This window comes from Corylus avellana, chromosome ca5, assembly GCF_901000735.1.
Source record: "Corylus avellana chromosome ca5, CavTom2PMs-1.0".
Taxonomy (NCBI): Eukaryota; Viridiplantae; Streptophyta; class Magnoliopsida; order Fagales; family Betulaceae; genus Corylus; species Corylus avellana.
The window spans coordinates 24,121,130-24,148,324 of record NC_081545.1 but is presented as its reverse complement, the minus strand read 5'-3'; the positions used below and the strand labels follow the sequence as shown (position 1 = coordinate 24,148,324).

Sequence of the window (27,195 nt, the reverse complement as noted above, 5' to 3'; positions counted from 1 at the left end):
ATGAGAATTATCAGAGGGATGGTCATTGTGGTTCTAAAGGCTCGTTGTTCTGAGAAAAATGGCGGACTGAGTCAGTACTTTAATTGTAGTTCATCTAAGTATATATAGACAAAGAGAAGATCAATAGTTGGGAGAAACTGTTGAAACACATGTGAGTCGCATTCTTGCCCCATAGTTATACCATATGTCAAAAGTCACAGAATTGGAGACATGAGTCTATATCTGTGAAAGGAAAAGTCGAAAATTCCTACAAAAAGAAGGCACATAGGGAGATGGCAGAATTCAAGCACCAATCAATGTCCTGATACATTAGAGGCACATGCCAACACTTTTAGACTACATGCACCATGAGAGGCAAGATGGCCAAGCTTGTCATTGATCCAAGGAGTTTTGAGAATGCAATCTTGGGGGAATCGGTTTGAAAATTGGGGCTTTAAACCAAGAGGCATCCTATTCCCTATCAGTTGGAATGGCTCACAAGAGGAAATGAGTTAAGGGTTTCTAAATGTTGTCTTGTGTCATTTTTCGTTGGAGCTAAGTATGTGGATCATGTATGGTGTGACGTGGTCAACATAGATACATGTCACCTATTGTTGGGAAAACCATGGCAACATGAGAAGGTTGCTATGCATGATGAAGCAAAGAACACGTACAACTTCATGGTTGATAAAATCAAAATGACTCTGTTACCTAACTAAGTTGTGGGGGCCAAAACTTTCTCAAGGGATGGTCAACCATTAGTAGTAAAGCCAAAGTTGACAGACATGGAAAGGGGCATCAAGAGGGTAGTCCCAGGAGTGGATGAGGATGACAAGGTTTCCTATGGTGAGGTGATATCTCAACGAGAGGAGGTACGATTGGACGACCGGGGCCCGCAACACGATGCCTTGGCCATTATTTACAAGCCTCAAATCCATCAACCGAATCCATATTATGTGGAGGAGGAAGATGAGGGGGTTGATGAGGTGTTCCAAGAAGATGAGTTCGTTGATAAAGATGTTGAAAATCCTTCACAAGGATTCGTGGATTGGGGTTCCCCACCAACATGTGATCCCGACAATGAGGGGGAGTATGCTATGGAAAGTCCCTTACCATCCAATCGAGAAGAAGAGTATGGAGCAGATTTGCTCACTATTATGCTTTATGGCCTCTACCCCGAAGAAGATGAACCATTGGAAGAGGTGGAACCCACAGATAGTATTGCGGATTTTGATGTGGTTCCCATACCTCATAAAATTGATAAAGACCCTCCAGGTGAAGTGCCTAACTTTAATGATGAAGAAGTTGGTTATGTTGATTTCCTTGGTGTAGATGACACGTTGTTAAATTCTCCTAACAATGATTGTGATGAGTTTTATGTTGTTGAAGAGAATTATATGTTTACAAGGGAAACAACGACTAACCCATTCTTGAATATTTTCATGTTATGTGGAAGGGAAAAGGTACAAGTGAAGTACGGCAAGCCTGGCGTATTGCAAGGTAATATGTGGGGCCTTTAAGATAATCATCACAGTCTTTTAATGATTAGGAGTATTACGTTTATTGTGGAGTGTTGCCTTGTTGTGATTTTGAAAAGGGGTGAATGGAATGAATTGACAGAGCACCCGAAGGATCGTGGCAAGAACCATCAGAATTTGATGACAAATTTTCTCAAACAGGGGGAGAATTATGTAGGGTGGAACTTAACCCCTACAAGCGTTGCGAGGAAGGCCATTGCTCGAGTTTCATTCACTAGTAGCTCGTATGATGAGGGTGCGAATTCGAGGGGAGAATTCTCTCCAATATAGAGAGGATGACGTAGATCGGAATGCTTGAGAATTTATGAGGAAGACTCGTGCAAATGTAAGTGTGAAGGGGCCCTAGGGAGCCGTACCATTTAGAAGAGTCAAGACGAGCACATCCCTAGTGTCCGGTCATGGCACCTAAATTGAACTCCCTAAAAAATTTGTCTGGACACGGCTTTGGGCTGTCCGGGCATGCCTTCGAAAGTGAAGTCCCTGGAAATCTTGTCCGGACACGGCTTCTGGCTATCTGGACACCTCAATGTTTCAGTTTATGTATTTTAATTATTTGGTGCCCGTTTGGACTGTAGAATTCTGAACCGAGTTTATTTCCATTTACTACTAGGGTTAAGCGTCTAGGGGTTATAAATACATGCTTTATAGCCTCTAGAATGTAGCTTTTGATTATTATTCAGTTTTATCAATAAGAAGCCTCAGAATTGAGTTTCTTTAATATTTTCTTTCAAACCCTTGATAGATTCTAACATTTTGAGAAGATTTATTAGATCTTTGATAGACTCAAGGTCTAATTAATATATGTCAATTCTTCTTGTTGTTTATTGTTGCATCAGCTTTTAACTATTAAAAGTTAAAACAAGGGCTTTATTGTTCGAATCAATGGTTTTAAATATTAACATACCACTGCTTTAAGTATCTCCACCCATGTGTAAGTAGCAAAGAAACACTTACAAAAGACGAAGTAGGTGTAGTACGACAAAAGGACAAACTAACACCATCAATACAAAAGGACGAAATGACAAGTTCTTGAGACATCAAAAGAAATTTAGAAAGAGTACATCTTGGTTGCCAAATTCAAAAGAAAGGAAGATACATCGACTTTCTAAAGACAAGAAAAGAGAAAATACAAGGCAAGGAGGGAACTTTCTACACACTAGCCATACAAATATTCTGGGTTTCTTTTTTTTTTTTTTTTTAAAGAAAATAAGATACATTGACTCTCTAAAGACAAGAAAAATGGATTTTTCTTGTGTGTATTAAGATACTATTCAATGTATCTAAAAAATAAGAATCGTGTGTATTAAAAATAAGAAAAATGATTTTTTTTTTTTTTTTTTTTTTTTTTTTTTTTTAAATTGAAAGGATTTTTAATACACACTATTCAAGGATTTTTAATTGTTGCTTCATGCATACGAAAAATGATTTTTTTATAAAGAAAATAAGATACATTGACTCTCTTACTTTAGGCTTCTTACCTACACGACAAATACATGCCACACTTTTATGCATGAAGCAACAACACTTAAAAAAAAAAAAAAAAGGCTCATGTCATAACTTTTAACAAGGCTCCTCCTAAGACTATTCAAAGAAAAAGCAAGATAAGAGGGAGTAACATACTTGTTGTGTAATAAGGAATACTACAATGACCCAAGAAAAAATGCTAGTTACATTTATGCTATGACTCTAAAATAACTAATCAATTTTGAGTTTCTCTAGAATTTTTTATAAAGCTAGTTTTGTTTAGTAACTAGGCAATGTGGGACTTATCACTCATGACTATCTAACCCACTCTTCATCTTCCCAATATAGGACAAGGGTGTTACAAACTCTCCCTCTTAAACTACTAGTATCATGCAGTGCTTCAGTACCACATGGTCTGACATTAATTGGCAGCTTTAATACCATTTTACTAAACTGTCTTAGGCCTATCAAATCAAGCCTGGACCTCTAAACCCATCATCAAGGCTAACTTATAATATAAGCTGGAATTTAAGTTGGGGTGTCACAATCTTCTCCCCTCAAAAAAAATTTTGTCCTCGGAATTTTGTTGAATTCTAAAGCAACACAATCATAATTATCACAAAAAAAAAAAAAACAAAAAAAAAATTGATTATCATCATCGTCAGAGGACTCCGGTGGAGGTGCAGGAGTTTCCTTTTGGCATTCCAACTCGATCTTGTGCCGGAAGTAGTCCTTGACTTCTGGTAACTTTCAAATGCGTTGACAATGACCTAGCGATGTTGCCTTGGGTATGGGATGTGCTTATATTTATACTCGCAAGCTTCTTAATAAAATGCGTGTTAAAGCCGTGATTGCCATGAAGCTATCAAAACTTCGTAGTTAAGCATGCTTATGAGAGAATAGTACTAGGATAGGTGACCTATTGAGAAGTTTGATTCAGGTGAGCGAAAATCGGACAATATTGTCATTGAGTTGGGGCCTTAAAAATACGGAGATGAGAAGACTCAAGTTTTTTTTTTTTTTTTTTTTTTACAAGAGAGAGGTGCGATTTGGATAGAATAGTACGAGAAAGAAATGGAGAGAATGAACAATGTCTACACCAAACCTTTTTAATATAAAAATGCTAGGATTTTAGAAGTGCTTAGGAAGGAAAAGAAATTGCATGATATTCTAAAAGTGCAACACTGAAGATTTGCCGTAAGTGGGGTTCTAAATTTGGTTTGGCTTTTATGTTTCGTATTTTGACTCATTGTTGAGACAAATTTCTTTTGCAAATCTAACATTTTAAAATACATGTTTGTTGTCCCCAAGGAGTAGCTCAATCGGCTGTAAACCACGCCTAATGAAGTGGAGGTCACTAGTTCGAATCCCTCCTCCCCCTCCTTTGTGTGGACGTACATGTCAAAAAAAAAAAAAAAAAAAGTTTGTTTGTTTGTATTTTAAAGTGTAAGAATTGGTTTAAAATTGACACATAAGAGTAAAACAAATTTAAAATTTAACACCAGCATTAATCCTTTCTCATTACTAACCAAGGCCTACATTTTCCTATAATCTTACTAATCAACTAAATTACCATCCTCTCCCTAGAATGAAATGAGGATTGTTACAAAATATGATGGCTAAAACTGAGCTTTTTGAAGTAGTTTGTTAAAAGTAATCCATGAGTTAGGTGTTGTTTTTGGCGGTGAATTTGCCGCCTTATCAAATGAACCCAGGTTGTAGTAGAGGGGCTTGGCAGGCTTGGTGGAGCGGAAGGAACCCTTATCATTGATGCAAAAGGTTTATAAGTTCAACCTTTCAACATCACCGCCATTCACATTTATGCTAGTTCGCCCCCTACAAAAAATCCTAGTTTTGCCCCTACATCCGGAGCACCGGTATTGTATTACAAGTCTCCCAGAACAACGCCAACTCTACTAAGAGAAAGTTAAGGGCTTGGATAGACCACACAAAAGAAAACTATAGTTAAATATAGAAATATATGTTGTAAGATTTTGCAGCATTAAAACTCAATGACTTGTCGCCGGAATTATGTCAACTTACTTCAAAATAAACCTCATTTTTGTCAATATAATAAAAGAGGCAACACATTCCTACTTTTGCTAAAAACCTACGATTAATATTCAATGATCACAAACTGATCCTTAAAGCTTATTACATGAGTTAGTTTCATAACAATTTACTTATTAAATCATGACCTTACGCATTTAATCTCTTTTATATATGGAACACTTCGGTATTTTACAGTTTAGTAGGTTACCATACTATCAAGTGACAAATTCACTAGGATGAAGATGTCGAGCGAATGGTTTACAATGTCTGTTTGAAAGCTTCTGGTCTTTATTGATTATACGTGATGGTTATTTAAGGACATGCAATCATGTATCTCAGATCATTTATTTTCGCTTTTTGCTACATTATACTCTAATTAGTTGTTTAGATTACTGAACTTAGCTAATTACCAATTAATTAGTTTAAAGGCATTACTCATAACATTTCAAGTTAAGTAAATTTATTTATTTAATTTTGGGGTGTTACATAAATTGCATAGCAAGAGCTAGGACCAACCGAATGGCAGCTTGTTTAATTATTGGACTAAAAGTCTTAATACAATCAATTCCATTACGCTGATCAATCCACTTTACCATAAGCCTTGCCTTAAATTTATCGATGGAACTATTAGATTTTCTTTTAATTCTTTACACCCCTTTGGGCATAGACTCCAAGTGCCATTTTCGATAAGAGCATCTTCCTGCTGCATAGCCAAGCGCCATTCAGATGATGAGTTTTCTTGGCTGAAACGTGTAGGCTCAACTCTTAGGAAAAAACATAACTAAGAGCTTGAAATGGATTTTTAGTAAAGTAATAAATGAAGTAATATGGAAATTTCTTTGGTTTAGTGGTTCCAATACGGGATCTAGTTGTCATGGGGTGCAAGATCTAAGGTGGAATTGAGAGGATTAAGCAGTTTAGATGAGGAGTCGAAGTCTTGAGTGTTTGAGGTGATGCTTGAAGCCAATGGGTGTTGTGTTTCTGGGTGAGACAAAATATGACTAGTAGATGGGTTTGAGTTTGAAATAGGATCTGTAGCCAACTCTTCAGGTATGGAGATACAGGGTGTTTCGGGTTGGGATAAAATGGGACTCGTGGGAGATAGGTGTGAGGAATTTAAATTTGAACCAAATTAAGGAGAGACATGAGATGAGATACATGTATTGGAGCAGCACTGGAAGGAGGCAGTGGATCCTTTTGTGTATCCTTTGCTGTAAAAAATCCTACATTAAATACGACAAGGTGTGACCCGTAAATTTTTTTAGGAATATGATCAAGACATATTTACCCGCGTTGATTAGAGATTTAGCCAATAAAGATGCATTGTTCCTATGGAAGCCAAGTTTATGAGTTGAATAAAGTCTAAGTAAATGATAAGAGGCACATCCAAACACTCGTAGGATAGAGTCATTAGGTTGCTTTTGAAATAATTCTGTGTAAAGAGACATGTGTTTAAGAATTGATGAGGCTAACCGATTAATTAAATAAATGGCAGTTTGAAACACATCTATTAAAAACGAGTGTTTAGATGAGATTATGCCAAAGTAAAAGCCCAATTTCCATAATATGCCTATACCTACGTTCACATATACCATTTTGTTTAGGAATGTGTGGACACATTACTATATAAAAAATTCAACTTCTTATTATAAATGATATAAATTGCGGTGACATGTATTCACCACCCCCATCACTTTAAAATTGTTTTATTTTGCAAGAAAATAAACTTTCAACCAAATTTTTTAAATTGAAACAAAATAGGTGAATATATATGATGAAGCATCAAACTAAAATCTTGAATAACCATTGATAAAAATTACATAATATTGACTACTATTGGTTGATATAATTGGTGAAAACCATACATCAGAGTGGATGATTTGGAGGGGTGAAACAGACTCACGAGTAGACTTAGTGAAGGGAAATTTCTTTCTTTTTCCTAATTGACATGAAGAACACAAATGGTTTTTAGTTAACATGCCAAAAATAAAGAGACTTTGAGATGTGACCAAGTGATGAATAACGGGATCAACGGAATGTCCTAGCCTTGAGTGCCTCACTTCAAAGGTGGTCTTTATTCCTAAAAGAGTTGTGAGATCACAACACTTATTTAATGAAGTTCTCTACAAGTAGATAGGATAAAAGCCAACTTCACTTGGTCCTTCCAAGAGTGTTGCTCTTGAGAGGATGTCTTTTACAAAATATAAGAATCAGTAAGTATGAGATAAAAATTACTGTTGATGAAAAATCGATTAATTAACAATAGGTATGCTAAGACTTTTTGACAATATAAAACGTTTTTCAAGACAACATGTGAGAGAGAGTATGGAAAGTGGATGAACTAGTTTTTTGGATTTGTAAACTGCTAACATTAGTTACTGCCATTGTTTCATCATCTTGGACGTGTTGTTGGATGAAGAGGTTTTCAAGCTCAAAAGTAATGTGAGTATTAGCTCCACTCTTTGCAAACCAAGGTTGTTCATCTTCATGAGAGGCGCTAGACTATGCAATCATTGCATCTAATTGTGTAGTTAGATGTCTGCATTGATAGGCATAATCTATCTTGTAGTAATAGTCAAAGGCATGATAGTTTGATTTGCTACAGGTTTGCCAAGGTGACCTTGGAGGATTTCCACTAAAGAAGTGTTGTGGGTTGGAAAAGTGTTGCGGCTGTGAGTTTGAAAATTGCTGCTAGCGTGACTAATTAGAGAATTGCTGCTAGAGGACTGATCTGATGCTGTCGGTGTGAGAATAGTTGCTGAGAGTTGAATTGGTTCTGTTGGCCAGTTGAGTGTTGTATCCCTTGGCCACCAACTTATTTTGGGAATTTCTTCTTGGAGGACCCATACGTGATTGATTGAACCTTGGTGGCCTATTGAATTTGCTTTTGCCAAAGTTATCTTGTTTTCTTAGCACAGGGACAAACTTAGAAAGCCATCTTAAGTAGTTTGGGTATTCTAATTTGACATAAACCATCTGAACAATATTTGAAGTAAACATAGGTGAAGTTGAGGGAGTACTTGAAGAAACCATTGAAAAATAAAATTGTGAAAGAGAAAGACAAGCGTAAGCTTAATGGGGTTATGATACCATAAAAGATTGAATGTTCTCTTAATGTTCTTGGAGACAATTGTGAGCTTAATAGGGCTCTGTTACCATAAAATATTGAATGCTCTCTTAATGTTCTTGAAAGTATCATGTTTATTATAAAGCATGTATACAAGTAAATTTACAAGGCAATAATTGATTTACATAATACAAAGTAATTATGGACTATGCCGGCTTTCCATAGTGAAGAGATCTCAATCAATTGAATAAGGAAGCCCATTGTAGAAATTTTATGTTGAGTTATGTGAGTGTAGAAAGTATCATTTGGTTACAATATATGAAAAGTAGACTTTGTACATAGTTGGATGGAGAACCACTTTGGAGAAGAATAACGTGAATCACGATGTAGAACTTTCGTGAGAATCACGTTGGTCCAATGTCGTTGTGGGACTTGGCGGATTTGGAGGACATATGATAGTATTCTCTTTTACACCAAGGGCTTGATAGATAATGGGCTCTGAGGCCTAACACATAATTATGTTACCGTACAATCAACAAGTGATTTAGAGTGGCCGAAAGGTGATTCATGATTTGGGACTCAGAAGATCACATGTTTAATAACAACAATAGCTACAGTGAAATTTGAGAATGAAAGTGTATAATAATAATACAAAAAATTAAAGCCAACCACTGCAAGTCACATGATCATGGAGTAGAGGGACTACTTTTCCTCCAAAGGAAATGATATATCTTGCTTTTCCTCAAAAGGAAATGATTGCTAAATCTGCATTCTCCATAAGAAACTAAGCCTTTTTGGTTAGCGAATGGCTAAGTCCATGTATTTGTTTTGTTAGGAGTTAGCTTCTTGAACTTTAGGTTTAGCATTCTTTCCTTCCAACGCATCTTGTTAAGCTACAATTTTTTTTTTTTTTTTTTTTTTGACATGTCCGCGCAAGAGGGGGAAGGAGAGATTTGAACTAGTGACCTCCGCTTTATGGGGCGTGGTCCTCAATCGATTAAACTACCCCTTGGGGACGTTAAACTACAATTGTTGTACATCAAAAGAAGATGAAATACAATTGTTAATGCAAAGTAAACACGCAGAGAGTTCAAATGCTTATGTATGGACATATTCACTAAAACACGATTTTGGTAATTACCAAGTTTCAATGTGGTTTTCTCACCTAAATGCTTCTCAAAGAGACTCTTTGACTTATTTTGATGTCGTAAGATGTTTCTTAAATGCTTCCAAACAACACATTTACTAATCAAGCTTTTTCAATGCCTGCTTTAACAGTTCCAGTGGTAATTTTTCAAAACGTGTATGAAAGAGGGAAGGGAGATGAAAAGGTTGAATATGAGACTCTTGAACTCCTATGTGTTTGAGAGAGAAAAAAAAATATAGACGTTAGACGCCAACTTCAATCACTATGTTAAGCATATTAAAGAAAACATGTGCATCAAACATGTTGGAAGGACACTCGTCAATTTATTATACTATTTTGAAATAATTTCCTTTAACCCAGTTTGAAGGAAATCATTATCCCTAATTTAGTAATTTAGTCCAAGTGTCTTATAAGAGTCCTATGTATGAGTGGATCCTAACTTTATTGTCTTGATTTAGTTACATAAGCATCATTCTATTTGCATAAGAAATTTTTTTGTTTGCTTATATATTTTCTCAACATTTAGAACAAATAATTACAAGCATATTAACACAGTTTAATTACAAATAGTATGATGCATGCTAGGTTTATTTATTAAGTTTCAAGCAAGGCTTTGTATATTATGTTAATCACTAGGATCATTTATGGTAATCATGACTTGAGATCAATTGATCTGTTAAATATAAAATATGATGACAATTAATATCAAATTGTCTTTGGTCATATTAAGGAAAAAGAAAACACGTGTTCATCCTCATACGAACATATTCTTGAGTTTTTAGTTGCACAATACATTAGTTTAGTTTTCCTTTCCTGATCTACATTTATAGGGTGTTTGAGATTGCATTAAGAAGTATAAAAGGTAGTACTTTTATTACATAGAAAGTCGTAAAAAGCAAAAATGAGTTTGTTTAATAAAAACTGAAAAAGTATTTCTTTGAATTTTTTCTCTAAAAAAAAAAAAAAAGGTTAAAACGGACTTTTAAAAAGACTTAAAAATAATTTTTTTTTTCTTTCTAAAAGCATTTTTTATTTCTCAATACATTCTCAAACATATTGCTCAACTTAAAATAAGGTCAAGCGAAGTTAGAATATAGGATCCTCATTTACAGATAACTCCTCTCTCTCTCTCTCTCTCTCCATCAAGTTGGATTGAATAGCATTATAATAATAACAACATGTGTTATTTGGATTATTTAATAAAACTAACCATGCATCCCTATGTTTAGCTCGAATTATAACAAATAGGGGTGAAAATGGATTTTTATGAAATAGACATTGTAAATAAAGAAAATAAATGGCCCAAAATAAATGGCCTAAATTCAGGGTTGAAATTAGGAAATCCTTATCCAATCAGGATTGTGGATTTATTATATAAAGAAATTCAGTGTTCTTGAAACATGGGTAGGACCTGTACTTTCTGTGCTTTTGTGACATGGCATTCAGGGATTAATTTTAGGCATTTATCCGAAAAAGTTAATTTTTTTTTTTTTAAAAAAAATAATAATAATATTCACGTAGAATTGTAAGAACAATATAAAAACACCTAAAAATAAAAAATAAAAAAGAAACGGTAGCATTTATCTTTACCCAATTATCTCAACATTAATATTTAATTATCTAGGCTAGTGAATTAAATCCTTTTTGAAGCCGAATATAGGTAGGGACAAAGTAGTTAATTACAAATTGTTTCTTGTGATTTAATTGAAATGGTGTGGGCCTAGTGCCTAGTGTGTTTTTAGCGTTTTGGGTATTGAATAGCGTTGACTGTACGTAAGTTGTAATTTCCTATTTGATTTTGATAATGTGGACAAACTGAAATTTATTAGGAGTAATTTGTCTGATGAGTATGTGATAAACTCCATTTATTACTATTTTCCTTTTTTCTATGTAACGGTGGGTTTATATGTGAATATCATTTATGGAAGTGGGTCCATTTCTATCCATGCATGCAATTTTTTTATTTTTCCACAACTATGCCATACACTTGCATGCATGCTTCTCATCTTTCTGCGCTGGCTTCTTCTTTTCGCAACAAATGGAGCCTTAACTCTGATGGTTTTGTTTAAGATTTACACACTTTTTTTAAGTTATATATTCAGCAATAAAAAGTTAATGAGAAATAAATTCCCAGCATGAATTCTTTTGGGGGCAAAGGAGTTACGTTTTAATGATTCAAAATTTGCTGAGAAGGTGGAATACTATATAGACTAGTGGTGTTTGTTAATATATATATTTTTTTTTTGTGATGAAATTTATTTGTTAATGTTTTGGCTCTTTTTGAGTAGAAAGGAAAAAGAAAAGAAAAAGAGTTAGCATACAAGCTCGTGATATTAAAAGATTCATGACACAGTAATGTTATGTTCAAGATGCTTGATTAGTAGGCATGCATATCGTTCGAGACAAAAATTTCTTACAAGCTGGTTTATAGAACCAACCTCTAAAAGTGATGTATTCTTTAAGCATGTGAGAAACACACGCTTTCTTATTAATGCTATTAAAAAAAAAAAAAAACACGTGCTTCTCATGTGCTAATAACAAATATTACTTTTATAATTAGTTCGTTGTAGAAAATTTATGTTTGCTTGTTATTACAGGTTAATTCTCATATTTAGTGTCGTTTTCTCCTTACAAGTGTAAGATTCTCATGGCATAATTAAGGCACCGAATACATTAAAATTCAATATTAAAAAAAAAAAAGCATGATTATCTTTTCCGTCAATATTAATTAATTGTAGTTACTAGTTTGAGAACAAACCCTAAATCCTATCGATCACGTAATTCACTTTTAGAGGTTGATTAGTAGGCATCTCGTTCGAGACAAAAAATAATAATAATAATAATAATCTTAATTACAAATTGGTTTATAGAACTTGCCGCTAAAAGTGACATGTTGTTTAATGCTATTAAAAAGCACATGAGAAGTACATGTTATTAAAATAAATGTGCTTTTCATATGCTAAAGACGTACATATCACTTTTAGAAGTTGGTTTGTAAGAAATTTATATATGTTCGTTATTACGGGTTAATTCTCATATTCAGTTTCGTTTTCTCCTTACAAGTATAAGATTCTCACGACATAATTAAGGCACCGAAGGCATTTAAATTCAAAATTAAATAAAACATGATTATCTTTTATGTCAATCTAATTAATTAACTATTGTTACTAGTTTGAGAACAAACCTTAAATCCCATCACGTAATTCTTTCTACATAACGTAGAGAGTACTAATGTTACATGCTCAACTTTTATCGTATATACGATCCATTGATCGATAAAAATTTGAAAAAAAAAAAAAATTACATGCATTAAGTAAAATTGCTTGCTAACTTATTTTACACTGTCATGAATTTAAAAGCAAGATTATTTCTAGAGATGATTAAAGTTGGAAAGTAATTAATTAAGCAAAGCAACTCTAATGTTAAGGTACTGTTGACTTCAAATGCATGCATTTAAATGTGGTAATTACAACAATATGCTTATTTCAATAATGCTATGTTATTTTGAATTAATTAACTAAAAAAATCCTCTGATTTTGCTTAAAAACGTTTTGATTATATAAGTAGAAGCAGCTCGTTTCCAATATTTGATCACTTCAAAAATAGTCATTTCAACTTATGAGTAAACTCAATGATATGTGAAACAATTAATAAGATTAGAAATAGTAATTTCAACTTGAAACTTCAAAGTTAAAATGATTCCTAAAGTGGATTAATTAATTATAAAAACAATGGAACACGCAATAAGTAAAAGATTGCGAAATCTTGTTCAGAAATACTCTCTTAGAGAACTCCCTATTTTTGCTAAATTGCATTAAATGTTTTAATTATTTTACGCCAGATTTTGGACATCAATTATCATGATAATTCATGGCATAGCGCATGTACGTTTTGTTCTTAATTTGAAACATACTTACACACATTTGTTTAAAGACAAAAAATTGGAAAATTAAGAAGAAATTAAGGGCGGAGATTTAGATAAAGCTCCCTCTCTTTATCTCTCTCTCTCTCTCCCTATAGTAGAAGCCAATGTGTGACAACTGTTACTCCTTCTTTGCATTCACTCTAGTTGAATTAGTATAAATATACCTCTCTTTTCCCCATTGTCTTTCCATATAGTACACTGAGCATGGAGGGTGAGAGCATTAGAGTTGGCCAATCTTGCACCACAAAAAACCCCATTCTAGATATCCATATTTTGGTTGTGGATGATGATGCTACATCTCTCGCCATTGTTTCAGCCATGCTTCGAACTATGAGATATGGAGGTATTTGGTTGAGATCTCTTATGCCTTATGCCTCTTTCTCTTTAGTCTTTTCGTGCATGTTTTCTGATAATCAAATGCTTCCATGATCCACCCTTTGTTACGATCGAATTTCATACACCAATGACTATATAAATACCCTTTTCAAATTCTTATAAACACCCTTTGTTTTAGATTTTTCTAGTTAGTCTTTTCTTTTTTACTCTATTTCACACTTGTTTTAATTTCTAGTGTTTTGCATGTAGTATTGAAGGGATCTTCATAATATTGTAGTGAATTTGTATTGCATTGCATCCAATTTTTATTTTCTTTTAATTTTTTTTTTAAAAAATATATTATTCCAAGAGATCTCTTCACCTTCAGTCATATTTACCGCAACAAATTGAATGAAAATATTAACACCCTTTGTTTTAAATTTTTCATACACCAATGACTATGAATACCCTTTTCAAATTCTTATAAACACCCTTTGTTTTAATTTTTTCCCTGTTAATGTTTTCTTTTTTACTCTATCTCTTTTCTGTTTTGCATGTAGTATTGAAGGGATCTTCATAATATTGTAGTGAATTTGTATTGTATTGCATCCATTTAAAAAAAAAAAAAATTATTCCAAGAGATCTCTTCACCTTCAGTCATATTTACCGCAACAAATTGAATGAAAATATGAGTTTCCATATTTGGCTTTCTGACGGAACACCAAAATTTTGATCCACCTTTTTCCCTATTTTACACAACTAAAAGATTGAAGTCTCGATTTTCTTTCCTACAATGGCTGCTTAATTTCCAGTAATCCCTTAATTGCTTCCTCCTTTCATTGGCTGTACATCGTGCTTGTTTTGCAAGTATTACGTTAATTCCATGAATCTTCCAATGGTTAAAGGCTTGATAAGGGTCTGCATGTATGTTTTGGCTAAGCATTTTTTGAAATATTATAAGAGATTTCTTCCATTTTTAGCCATTTGTGTACTATACGAAGAAGATGAGTGAAAATGATATGTACATACTTAATTGGGTCATGACTCATGCTCCTGAATTTTCTACTTATTAACTATTTATTTATTTCTCATTTAAATCTATTACAGATAGAAAACATGATCTTTTTTTCTTATAAATTATTGTGTTTTAATTCATATTCCGTGTTTTACTGGCTCAAGCCAGATTAAACTTAAGTCTCTTCATTAAGTTTCAGCCATTTTTACCAAAGGAATTGTTGAGGAAATTAAGAAGAATTGAATCAAGATCCACTAAATTTTTTAAGAACAAAAAAAAAAGAATTTTCCAAAATGAATAAATGCTAATGTAATAAAATTTTACCCTAGATCTAGAGCATCCAAATCTAAGAGAGTGAAGTCATATTATTTATCTAGATTTCTTCATGCTTGCTTTTTTAGGATATAGAAAAACTTTGATAATCCTTTCCGTTGATTAATTTCTTAATTAAGATTAATATTTTCTTAAGAGAATCATATATATATATATATATATATATCTTCATAAACTGATGATTTTTTTTGGTGCAAATTATAGTTGTGACTGTGAGAAACGCCATAGATGCTTTGGCTACTCTTCGGATGCAGAAGTTCGATCTTGTTGTTACAGATCTACACATGCCTGAAATGAATGGTATAGAATTGCAACAGCGAGTCGCAGAAGAATTCAAACTGCCTGTGATTAGTGAGTGCTTTGTTGTTTTAAATTAATTAATCATCTCCTCCAAAAAAAAATTAAGCATTAATTCTTTGTGGCAAAAGTTCACTAGGGTTTTTGTTTGTTAATTAAATATATAACATGACCTTCCTTTATCCATAAATTCTCCTTCATCATTCACATTATAACTCAACTTTTCACTCTATATTCTAATAAACTTCATTTTTAGGCATAAAGAAAACTCATTTACTATTTATTTTTCTTTTAACAACTACAAGTCTCAAGGTTTTGTAGGAAACGGGCCGAAAGGAGAAAAAGAAGAAGAAGAAAACATATTAATCTTTTGTTGACTTATTTTATCTGATAACATCGGGCTTATTCACTAGCATCGATCATCTATCTTTTATGTTTTTCTTTCTACTTAAAAAGGTTAAAACATTAATAAATAACTTTCCATAAAAAAAATTCTCATAAAAAATTCAAAACTACGTACTTTTACTTTTATGTCGTATTAAAACAATTTTTCAAAAAATAAAAAATAAACATCCTAAAAAACTTTATCAAACACCACCGTCGCTTTTTTCTAATTTCACTTTACATAAAAGGTTTTGTACGAAACACAGGTCGTAAAGGAGAAAAAAAGAAAAAACAAAACATATTAATCTTTCCTTGGCTTATTTTATTGGATAACATCGTGCTTATTCACTAGCATCTTTTATCTTTCCTTTATATCTTTCTACTTAAAAACGTTAAAACATTAATAAATAACTTTTCATAAAAAACACTCATAAAACATTTTAAAACTATGTCCTTTCACTTTTACGTCACATCAAAATATTTTTTTTAAAAAAAGACAATTTATCAAACACTGCCATCGTTTTTTTCTAACTTTCTTTTGTTGAAAGGTTTTCTACGAAAAGAAGCGGGAAAGGGGAGAAAAAAGAAGAAGGATACATTAATCTTCGTTGACTTATTTTATCCAATAACATCGGGCTTGTTCGCTAACATCTTCTTTCCTTTTTTTTCTTTCTATTCAAAAAAGCCAAAACATTAATAAACAATTTCTTTTTACAAAATACTAGCAAAAAATGCAAAATTAGGTACTTTTACTTTAATTTATATCGCAGCAAAACACTTTTTCAACCAAAAAAAAAAAAAAAAAAAAAACATAAAAAAAATTATCAAACACCACCGATCTTATTCTCAAACATTTGCTATCTTTCCTTTTTTCTTTTCACTCAAAAAAATTAAAACATTAATAAACAACTTTCATTACAAAATACTCATAAAAAAATCTAAAACTACTTACTAATTTCATCTTTATGGTCCTCAAAAGGTAACTCAACCGGCAATGAACCACACATCATGAAGCGGAGGTTACCAACATTGTTTTTTTCTAATAAATTTATTTTTGCATGTTAATGTACATAGTGATGTCAGCGGATGACGAGAAGAGTGTGATAGTAGAAAGTTTGCAGCGTGGAGCTGCTTTCTATATGGTAAAACCAGTGCGCCCAGATGATCTGAAACATGTATGGCAGTATGCTGTTCCTGGTAAAAAGGGCAAATCTGTTGTTATCGAAGAAATAGGAAGCATTCCAGAAGAATCATCGGGTGAGAAAGTATCTTACGAGGGTATAAATTCTGCTTCGGCAACATCAGCCGTGAATCATGAACAACAACATGGTAAAAAGGATCCCAAGAGAAAGGCACTCAAAAAGGGCATTGAAAATGATCATGTGGGTGATCAAGATAATGCTGCTGCGCCTAAAAAGGCAAAGGTGGTTTGGACCACTTCACTCCACAACCGCTTCTTGCAAGCCATAAGGCATATCGGCTTGGAAAGTAATTAATATGTTTCCTTTTTGTTTATGCATGCATGCCTGCCTAGTTTTCATGAGTTGCATGATTTCTAACAACATTTGTGTCGTTATTGTGGTTGTTGTTCTGATTTGAATTGTTTCAGAGGCTGTCCCGAAGAGGATTCTGGAGTACATGAATGTGCCAGGCTTAACTAGAGAAAATGTAGCAAGTCATTTGCAGGTTTTATTTTATTTGAATGAGTATTTCTTTGGTTTAGATTAACGCACTTGTCATCTTAGATTTCATGCAAATAGAAACAAAGAAATTAAAGTTTTAAACTTTTCATTTGTTAGTCATATTATAACATGAAATCTTTCATGGAGGAGTACTACTGTATATATGCAATCACACACAACTAATTTAGTGACAAAGGTTGAATGTTCTGAACGTTATTATTTAGGGAAATTAGGTCTTATATATATATATATATATCACACTAGAAAAAGAAGTTTTTCTTATAGTGATGCTACGTACGTACGCATGTGAATATTGCAGAAGTATCGTATATTCTTAAAACGAGTTGCCGACAAATGCGGTGGCACCTCAAAGGGCTTGTCAGACAGATCCTTGAGGTCAAGCTTCGCAGCTGGCCTTCCCACACTGCTATTGCATAACCTCAATTTCCCACAACAGCATGGCCAGCAGCCAATCAGAACATCATCATCATCATCCTTCCAACCAGGAGTTGTACTAGGAGGCAATACGGGGTCGTTTAATGCTCCCACCCTCGGCCCTTTCCTTTATTCCAACAAGGCCGCCGCCGCAAGTGCCACCTCTTTGCCTCCACTAGGACTTAATATTGGGCGGTGGCATAATTCCTCGAGGAATCAAGCTAATCTTAATCTCCTGCAGCAGCCCTTGTTTGGCAACATAAATCCTCTTTATCCACCAAATCAGCCTAACATGAATATTCTTGGATCGAATTATCCAACGATAGGTGCACATTCAATCCAAACGTGCCCAACTTCCAGATATGCCAAGGGAAACTATGCTGGGATTGAATTAAGTAGTGGAGGAGAGCTGGTTGTTAAAGGTCCTTCAGCTGGATTCAGTGGAACTTTTGTGGAAAATCATGATGTTAACAATATTTCAGCTCTGGAGAAATATTGGACTACTGCTAATTCTGGTTATATGGCTCAAGGAGGGTCTTCTTCTGCAAACCAATTATGGTCGCCGGGAGGATTCGATACTGTCAATAATTATGATCAACATGAACAAGATGATTTTCTGATCATCCCACCACCGCAGCCACAGCAGCCTTACGGTGGTGCAAAAGTAGGAGATCAAAGTGATTGTTGTGATGATGATGATGATCTGCTGCTGATCAATAACATTTCTAGCTTATTCGACGGCATCCCTCCGGTGGAACAGTCAGACGAAGATGATCATCTGATCAGTGATCTTTTTTTGGAGCAAGACGACAACCAAACTCCTGACGATGGATATGTAATTACAAAAACCATGTTTATTTTTAGCAAAATAAATTTCGTTTATATTTTATTATTATTATTATTATTATTATTATTATTGATTTCTTTAACATGCAGGAAGCCGAAGTGAATCCTACTGCGATTGAAGAAGTACACCAAAATCCTGCTTCAGCCTGTGTGGAAGAAACTATTGCACCTTCGAGTGAGCCATCTTTTGTCAAGGTATGCATAATATATGCCTCACTTTTCAATACGTATTGCCTTGGAGATGAATCAATCAAACGTGATTCTTATAGTACTCGTTCTTATTCTAGTTTCCCAATTTTTTATTTTATTTTTTAACGATGAATTACATGTTTTTTTTTTCTTCCTTAAACTACCATTTCAATTGCACTTACATTTTCCAAATTATGAATTAGTGCAACTCGGACTTGCAAACTAATAAAATGTTTCGAGTTCTTTCGTGTCAAATTTGGCCATTAGATTGTATTGAAAAACGTCGTATATGACTAGGACATGTCTAGACTATTTTTGCATGACTAATTTACTTTTAAAATATTGATTAAATAAACAATTGACAATAAGGGTGGTTGCGTGACCACTTCCTAACATAATAAAGATGCTCGTCTGCAAAGTGGCCACCCCTTTGAGTCTTTATTTATTATTATTATTTTTATTTCTTATGAACATCACAAAAAACGTGTAGGGGGAAAAGTTGGCAATGTAAAAACTGTTCAAGGCATTTTGAAATAATTTATAGTTTATAGGTTTGAGTTGCAATGAGTCATAGTTACTTTGAAAGTGTAAATACATTAATTAGAGTGAGAATTTAATAGCTAAAATGTAATTTACTTTATTTTTTAATAACTTTTCCTCTTCAGTCTTCATTTCCAAGATTTTTTTTTTTTTTTAATTAAGGTTAGATAACATAAGCCAACGCGTTAATAATAATTAATTTTCTTGTTCTCAACTTCCTTGTTTCTTTCATGTGTTTTTCCCCACAAAACAACAAATAATCACAAGAATCAGTAGCATTGACAAATTTTCTTAACCTAAAGTAGAGATTTTATATTATTGCCCTCCTTCTAATTTCAATCCCTTAATTCCTTTTATAAGCTATTTGAAACAATTAATTACCATCTTGCTTAATTATGTTATGATCATTCTTGATACCAAATGTGCTTTATGTTATGATTATTCTGAATAAGATGGTTAGTTTAAATGTTTTCCTATGAAGTAATTCTTGAAGAAATTATGACTTGATCTAGCAAATAATAGGGTCAATCGCTAATTTTTGGCAAGTCAGTTAATTTAATCATTTTAATTTATATTCTAATATTTGCTATAACATGTACATGCAACAGGCAAACGACAACGAACTCGGGGTCTCGGACGAGCTTTTTCGCATGATGTATCAGGCGGAGAATGGCCCCCCAGAAGATAATCTCTTTCCCAATCAGGCACGATCATAATTAAGGAGCTTTATTTATTTTCTTCCTTATTGTTTCTATAGCATCAAAATCTATTAAAAATATATTTCCTAATGAAAATTTGGATCTAATTTTTGTGAAGGAATGGGAGGACGAGTTCATGAATTCAATAATCTTTGGTAATGGCCCGGATCCTAAGGAGTGATCAGAAGCTGGTGATGATCAAGATCTAAATCCAGTTGGGGAGAAGCTTTTATATATAATAATCTGAGTTGATTGGATTTAGATTACACAGTTAGTACATAGTGAGAATCTAAATCCAGTTGAAGGGAAACTTTTTAATCTTAGTTGATTGGATTTAGATTTTATTGCATGGTGGTTTGTAAGTGTTTAATTAAGAACTTGGTTTATGCTTTTGTAATAATGACTTTTGTGGTTTGTTTGTTGTACTGGTAATGACTTTTCTATGTGGTTATCTATCTATTATGTCTTAAGTGGGAAACTCGATATTTAATTAGTTTGCAATAAGTGTTTATCATATTATTGCTCTTTGGACCCTAATCTTATTTGTATTATAAACCTTACATCTATTGGGGATTAGGTTTTTATGTCAAGAAGACAAGTATAAGTTGCCTCCATACCATATTTCATCGAAATTATTTTTCAGAAGAAAATTATTTTTGGGAAAATACCTTTTAGTATTTGGCTCGTACGGAAAATGAATGACGGTGGAAAATGGCCAGCAACTTCTAAGGGAGGTTTGACGATTTGAAAATAAGAAACTTAAACTTGAAAAATAATTTATGAAATTTAAAAACAGAAACAATTTTTCGAAAATAAAGAAATTTTTTGGTCAAATCAAAATATTTTGTCACATCGAACTCCGAAATAAATGGAGCCTTGGTCTAAACCCATTTACGACTATAAAATAAAATATAATAAATGGGAAAACCTTCTATCAGGTAGACCATTTTTACGGCTACCAATAGAATAGGTACACGTTAGTTAGAAACACCTAATAAAATAGGAACAAAAACACTGAATCTTTAAATTCAAAGACAAAAGAACCCATTTTTTATCTTATTCATCCCTAACACAACGTAAAGACAAGCCCACTCACCACTGACCCAGCGTGGGTCGCCGAGATCTGACTCCATTTGGTTTTTATCTGTTTTTATTCAATTCTCTTCCATGAAAGCTTGAATTATTGAAGAACAAAGTTTGCTTTTTGAAGATTTCATTTTGAACCTTTTGATGAAATCAAAATCATAGGAAATCAGAAAAGCTCTCGGAAGCCACCTACAAGAACAGAGTTTATCCCTGCTTTCTTTCTAAGATAAAGTAGTTCCCAGAAAAATTATATGGAGATTTTTCAGCTAATTCATGTGGATCTAACACTAAATGCTAAACCCAAATTTACACAATCTACTTGGACTAAGAATACACAGCTATTAAAGTAGAGGAAGAAAGACTCTCATGATACAGAGTTGTTTTTTTGGCGCAGTATGGCGACAATTTTCCTTATAAACACGAACAAGTGACAGGAATGGAGTCATCTTTGAATTTATGGAACCCAGGCCAAAAAAATTTTTTAGAGAAGGACCGATCAGTAAAAAATACCTTAAATTATTATTTTTTTACCTTAAATTTTGTTTTTGCCTTAAATTTTTTTTTTTCTTGTAATTTGTGGAGGGACCAGGGCCACTGCCGGTCCCTGGCCCCCTAAATCCGTCTCGGCGAATAACCATCAAATCTGATAACAACCCAGTTTCCCACTTATGAATCTGAACCACCTAGCTGAAGAAGATAACAACAAAATAAATCAGTAAAATAACAATTGAAAAAAATATATATATATCAGACTGGAAACTCATCAGAACAAGAAGAAAAGCCAACTTCTCCCAGCGTGGGTCTGGCTGCTGACCCAGCGTGGGTCGCCGAGACCCACGTGCCTGGCCCACCAACATCGTCTATTTCTCTCGAGAGGATTTCGGCTGTGGCTCCCTGGATTCCGGCGGCAGCGTTTGGCTGAAGGGATGGGGGGTGGTTTACGGATTGGTGGGTTAAAAGGAGATGTAATCTGGTGCTTTAGTCTAGTGTATTGTGGTGATTTTAAGTGAGATATCAAATTCTTATTGGAGGCTGCAAAAATGGGGTTTTAAGGATGGAGTGGATAATAAGGGCTCTCATAATAAATAGCGTCATTAATCAAGCAAAAGATCAAAAAATAATTACTAGCTAGGGCCTTTGAACATTGCCCAACCAATATTTTAACAAAATCAAGGATAAGCTATGAAGTCATAAAAGTGAAATTGTTCATCCTTCTCTCATGCCAATTTCTGATCATTCTAGACCACTTAATTCTCTGAAAATTTGTTTCATAAACATTAATCCATCATCACTATAACCCATAACCCCAAAAGAATCCTCACAATTGAATTGAAACCAAACGTGTATATATAATGGAACTGAGATTACAGATTTATGTAATGAATTAATGAGAAACATACAAATATCATCATTATTTTTTTATTTTTTTTTTAAGTGAATCGCTGCTGTTTCATTAATTCAAGACATTCCTTGGAGTTGTGCACTCCGTGTTTACAATCTGTGAAATACAAGCAGGAAACTCATTGAGCCATGTCTGATCCATATAATTATTTAAAGCTAACTGGGCCAGTGTGTGTGCCGCACTATTCCTCTCCCTTCGAATAAAAGACAACCGCCAGTGACGTATAGATTGAAGCTCCTTTTTGATATCAGCTGCCATCAGGCCCACATCACTCCAGTCTACTTCCGGAGAATTGACGGCCTTTATCACAACCTGTGCGTCCCCCTCCAAATGAACCCAGTTGAGACCCAGATTCTTACAAAGATGGACAGCCAAGAGTGCCCCCCTAGCCTCTGCCACCGATGCCTCCAAGTTTCCCACCATTGTGGAGCATTTGGCCGCTACAACGTTCCCCTGGTCATCACGTATCAAGACGCCATATCCCATCCAGCCCTTCCCTTTCGCACATGAGGCATCCCAATTAATCTTTACCCATCCACGTTCTGGAGGTTCCCAATTCCTTGACATTCCCAACTCACCCGTAGCTTGGCATTGCTGCTCCACTTCGTGTGCTTTGGAAAAATCTTGGATGGCTATAGCCGATTGTTGAACTAATGTATTGGGGTGAAGAAAAACACCCCCGTGCACCACCTCATTACGCCTCAGCCACAATCTTCTCGAAATACCAGCAAACATTTTAAGATCCTCCTGGGAGCATTTGTTAAAGACCTCCACCACTATCTGGATAAAATCTAAGCCATTTGTCTGACATTTTTGCAGCCTAGTACTCCCCACACTCCAAGCATCCATGGCAGAAGGACATTGCCAGAGGATGTGCACAGTTGTTTCTTGTTCCCGGCCACATAACGGACATGATGGGTCTTCTATGATCTTTTTCTTCTTTAAATTCACTCGGGATGGCAGTATGTCATGACAAGCCCTCCAAAGAAAATTTTTCTCCACATTCGGTACCTTAAGATTCCATATAGCTTTCCACACACTGCTGTTTTCTTGTCGTATTGAAGTCTCTGCCAGTCCACTAGCTTCCATCTCCATATGAAGGTGGTAGGTACTTTTAACCGAGAAAATACCTGATTTTGTTCCTCTCCATATACACACATCATCCCTATTCATAGTGCTGACCGGTATGGAGTGTATTAGGTTGATCTCCTCTCGGCTGAAAAGCAGTTCCAGCAAATTTGAATTCCACCAGTTTGTGTTCCCATCAATGAGCTCGTCAACAGTAGCATCAGGGCTCAATATTGTCGGCTTGGATTGTACCTTATAAGTCGAGTGCTGAGGGAGTCATTTATTTTTCCATATCCTTACTTTGGCACCGTTCCCTATCCTCCAAATTAAGCCTTCTTTTAACAGATTGCATGAACTATGGATGCTCCTCCACGCAAACGAGAGTCTTGAGCCTATAGTTGCATCAAGAATATTTCCCCCCGGATAGTATTTCCCTTCCATGATTTTCGAAAGCAAACTGTCCGGACTCTGCCATATCCTCCAAACTTGTTTTTGCTAATAGAGCTTTATTAAAACTTCGGAGATCTCTATAACCCATACCTCCAAATTTTTTCGCTGCCCCTAGCCACTTCCAGCTCATCCAATGCACACGTGATTCACTGTTGGGTTGGTTCCACCAAAAATTTTGCATAAGCGAATTAATTTCCGAATATAAGGATTTCGGAAGAAGAAACACACTCATGCAAAAAGTTGGGATTGCTTGTAACACTGCTTTAATTAAAATTTCCCTCCCAGCTTGGGAAATTTGACACTACATTGCTTGTAACACTACAAATATCATCATTAGAATTTGATATGTTAGTCAATTTAGTCTTTATATTTTTAATTTGAACAATTTAATCTATACCCACATGTAAGATATTGTGAGTTTTCACTGTATCATCAATAAGAGTAATGTTAGGGACAATTCGTTTGATTCTCTTTTTATCTTGCCAAAGTTAATGCGCATTTTAAAATCATCATTAAATTTGAACGTGAAAATCACCTTTAGATCAAAATTTAATAGTAATACACCTAAAATTCAATAGTTATTTTAAAAGCCACATCAATTTTGAGAAGATAAAAAAAATGGGCCCCACTATTACTCTTAATATCAAATATGACGAGAAATGTACGAATAGAGCGCATATAAGCTGCAGATTTACTTTCCAGATTTAATTAATTTTTTTGGGAAATTGAAAAACCATTGATCCATTAATTAGTTAATTAGTTGGATATAAATTTTATAAGTAATTTTTGTTCAAAAGAAATGTTATATATATTTGAATATATAGAGGATTCATATATGGTAAGGCAAAACCCTCTTGTGGAGAGGCTCAATTCTCATGGTCTACTCTTACCATCTCAGAAGCTTTCCTTTCTGATGTCCCAAATTCGAAAGAAAAAACTAGCCGTTAGAAAATCTCTCCAAGCTAGCTCATTGTTTACAATACAAATACTGTCTTTCTGGATCGTATTTAGACAAAATAAGTCACCAAAATCTCCATTAGATTTTCTTCTGGGAGAGCAAAATATTGAGAAAATCTTTCTGTAATATTTCGGTTAGATTCTTTGTAAGATTTGAAGCATGATCTCTGGCCGTTGTGCAGCTTGCAAGTATTTGAGAAGAAGATGCCCTTCAGATTGCATTTTCTCTCTCTATTTCCCTCCCAATGATCCTCAAAGATTTGCTTGCGTTCACAGAATCTATGGTGCTAGCAATGTCGCAAAGATGCTCCAGGTGCGTAATATTTTTCTTAATTACTACATTTAATTAATTAAATATACTTTTATGAACTCATTACACTAAATTCCATGTGTATTATCGGTTATATATAAAATATATATTCATGGAGGGATTAAGAAGTTTTGTTATTATTAGCTTTTGCTCAATTGATGTACATGTGTCATTTTATACTGCCCCTTCTTGATTCTTGTTATGAAAATTAAAAAATATATATATTTGTTTTTCGTGATTCTTAAAGTGTGAAACCATAAACCCAAATGAAGTTTTTTTTTTTTTTTTTTTAATTAATTATTATTTAATATGGGGAGGGAAAAAAAAAGAAAAAGAAAGAGAGAAATGACAAAAGGATAAAACACAAATGAATGGGCAACTTAAATAACAGCCCCTAACCAACCATAAGACGGTGTTGGTCAGTATACAAAAACAAAATTGCACTTATTCCCGATCAGTGTGGAGTGAGCGTTTTGCACGGATCTGAGCTTTACTCAACAGAAATTGATATATGAAGTACCTTGCCTTAGAAAGTTCCTCAGACATACATTAACTGAAATGATTTATTATATATGTTTGGATCTCATACACCTTCATGTGTTTGACATTTTTCTTTAATTAAATGCAGCAAATCCCTCCACCTCTCCGAGCTGAAGCAGCGGAAACTCTGTATTTTGAGGCACGATGTCGTATTGAAGACCCTGTTTATGGCTGCGTTGGTGTAATCTCTCAATTATATGAACAACTACAGAGTGCAGAAAGCGAGCTAGCTAAAACCCAAGCTGAGATTGCCGTCCTCAATTGTAATCCGCAAGAAGCCCCAATTGAAGCCAATTCCAACTTCAACACTTTATTGGCCCCCTTCCACTCAAATTTCTTGGTTTAATTAGATTTTTTTTTTTTTCAAAGGCCAATTTAGCACGATTCAAATAAAGGATTTCTCTTTTCCCTCGGCAAATAATTTATTCTATGCATATCAACTACAAAAGTATTCTAAGCATGCATGCAATGTACGAAAATTGATGAAAGATGAAATGAAGAACCATTTTTATTTGTTATTGAGTAAATACTTAACTTATAAGTGGGCTAATGTGGCATTGTCAACTGGTCCTTAGATTTTTATTTATTTTTTAATAATGGTTGATTCGACGGTTTATGAACATTATCACATCAATCAAATTGTATGAGAGTGAGATGTAAGTCGAGTATGTAACATTATTCTATTATATATTAGAGGAGGGCAAACTCTTAAATGTATAATCCTATATACCGGAGCAACAATGTATGGAAGTAGTGAAAATTGGGACCGACCAATCCAAGCATTCTAATATGCATTTATTTATGGATAACTTACTACAAAGGAAATTATGACACACGAAAAGGAAAAATATAGAAATTATTTTATTGTACATTTTGGATTTGCAAATTTATCTTTAGATTTGTGGGATTTATATGTAGATTTTACAAATCCAATAATAAATTTGCAAGAGAAATGGATCGGGAATGTACAACCAAATGATGCCTAACATCCCTCCCCAAGAAAAATACATCAATAGTGAAATAGAAGCCTTAAGATTAATTTAGGATGGGTTTCCCATATATCAAAATATTATTATTCTTGGGTTTTTTTTTTTATTTTCCCCATACATTTTCCTCGTAAACTTCTAGACAAAATATAAAATTTTCAATCAATAATTTACAATATATTATAGTGTAAATAGCTTCATTTTTTTTAAAACAGATAAATAATATTTAATATTTTCAAATCATATATTTTTGTTAAATTATCATGGAGGTGAATTGACGAAGTCAAGGTTCGATCCCAGGACCTTTGGCTTTGATATCATGTTAAATCACCAGTTATTCCAAAAGAAACTGATAGAAAGAGGTAAATTTAATCACTTAATCATTACTTTAACAATTTTTTACGATTTAATTTAAAATTGAAATCACACTTTAAACCAAAACCAAGTGTAAATAGCTTCTATTAACAATCGAAATACCTCTTAAAAAGTT

At 33.9% G+C, this 27,195-nt stretch overlaps 3 protein-coding genes across 3 annotated transcripts; 2 read left to right on the top strand and 1 right to left on the bottom strand.

Moving 5' to 3' along the window:
- The first annotated feature begins 13,376 nt into the window (after window positions 1–13,376).
- Window positions 13,377–20,245, top strand: LOC132181977 (two-component response regulator ARR14-like). Its single transcript, XM_059595192.1, has 8 exons — window positions 13,377–13,515; window positions 15,040–15,186; window positions 16,591–17,004; window positions 17,126–17,202; window positions 17,518–18,468; window positions 18,570–18,674; window positions 19,817–19,912; window positions 20,025–20,245. The coding sequence occupies exons 1-8, from the start codon at window positions 13,377–13,379 to the stop codon at window positions 20,085–20,087; spliced, it is 1,992 nt and encodes a 663-aa protein (XP_059451175.1). The 3' UTR covers window positions 20,088–20,245.
- Window positions 20,246–22,445: 2,200 nt separating this feature from the next.
- Window positions 22,446–23,483, bottom strand: LOC132181976 (uncharacterized). Its single transcript, XM_059595189.1, has one exon. The coding sequence runs from the start codon at window positions 23,481–23,483 to the stop codon at window positions 22,446–22,448; it is 1,038 nt and encodes a 345-aa protein (XP_059451172.1).
- Window positions 23,484–25,029: 1,546 nt separating this feature from the next.
- Window positions 25,030–26,065, top strand: LOC132181975 (LOB domain-containing protein 24-like). Its single transcript, XM_059595188.1, has 2 exons — window positions 25,030–25,182; window positions 25,808–26,065. The coding sequence occupies exons 1-2, from the start codon at window positions 25,030–25,032 to the stop codon at window positions 26,063–26,065; spliced, it is 411 nt and encodes a 136-aa protein (XP_059451171.1).
- Window positions 26,066–27,195: the final 1,130 nt, after the last annotated feature.

Excerpts from the sequence above, each read along its gene's own strand:
- LOC132181977 (XM_059595192.1), top strand. The coding sequence starts at position 13,377 with ATGGAGGGTGAGAGCATTAGAGTTGGCCAATCTTGCACCACAAAAAAC. Across the intron at positions 15,187-16,590 it reads ATTCAAACTGCCTGTGATTA|TGATGTCAGCGGATGACGAG; the intron begins GTGAGTGCTTTG and ends TAATGTACATAG. Across the intron at positions 17,203-17,517 it reads ATGTAGCAAGTCATTTGCAG|AAGTATCGTATATTCTTAAA; the intron begins GTTTTATTTTAT and ends TGAATATTGCAG.
- LOC132181975 (XM_059595188.1), top strand. The coding sequence starts at position 25,030 with ATGATCTCTGGCCGTTGTGCAGCTTGCAAGTATTTGAGAAGAAGATGC. Across the intron at positions 25,183-25,807 it reads ATGTCGCAAAGATGCTCCAG|CAAATCCCTCCACCTCTCCG; the intron begins GTGCGTAATATT and ends AATTAAATGCAG.
- LOC132181976 (XM_059595189.1), bottom strand. The coding sequence starts at position 23,483 with ATGGAAGCTAGTGGACTGGCAGAGACTTCAATACGACAAGAAAACAGC.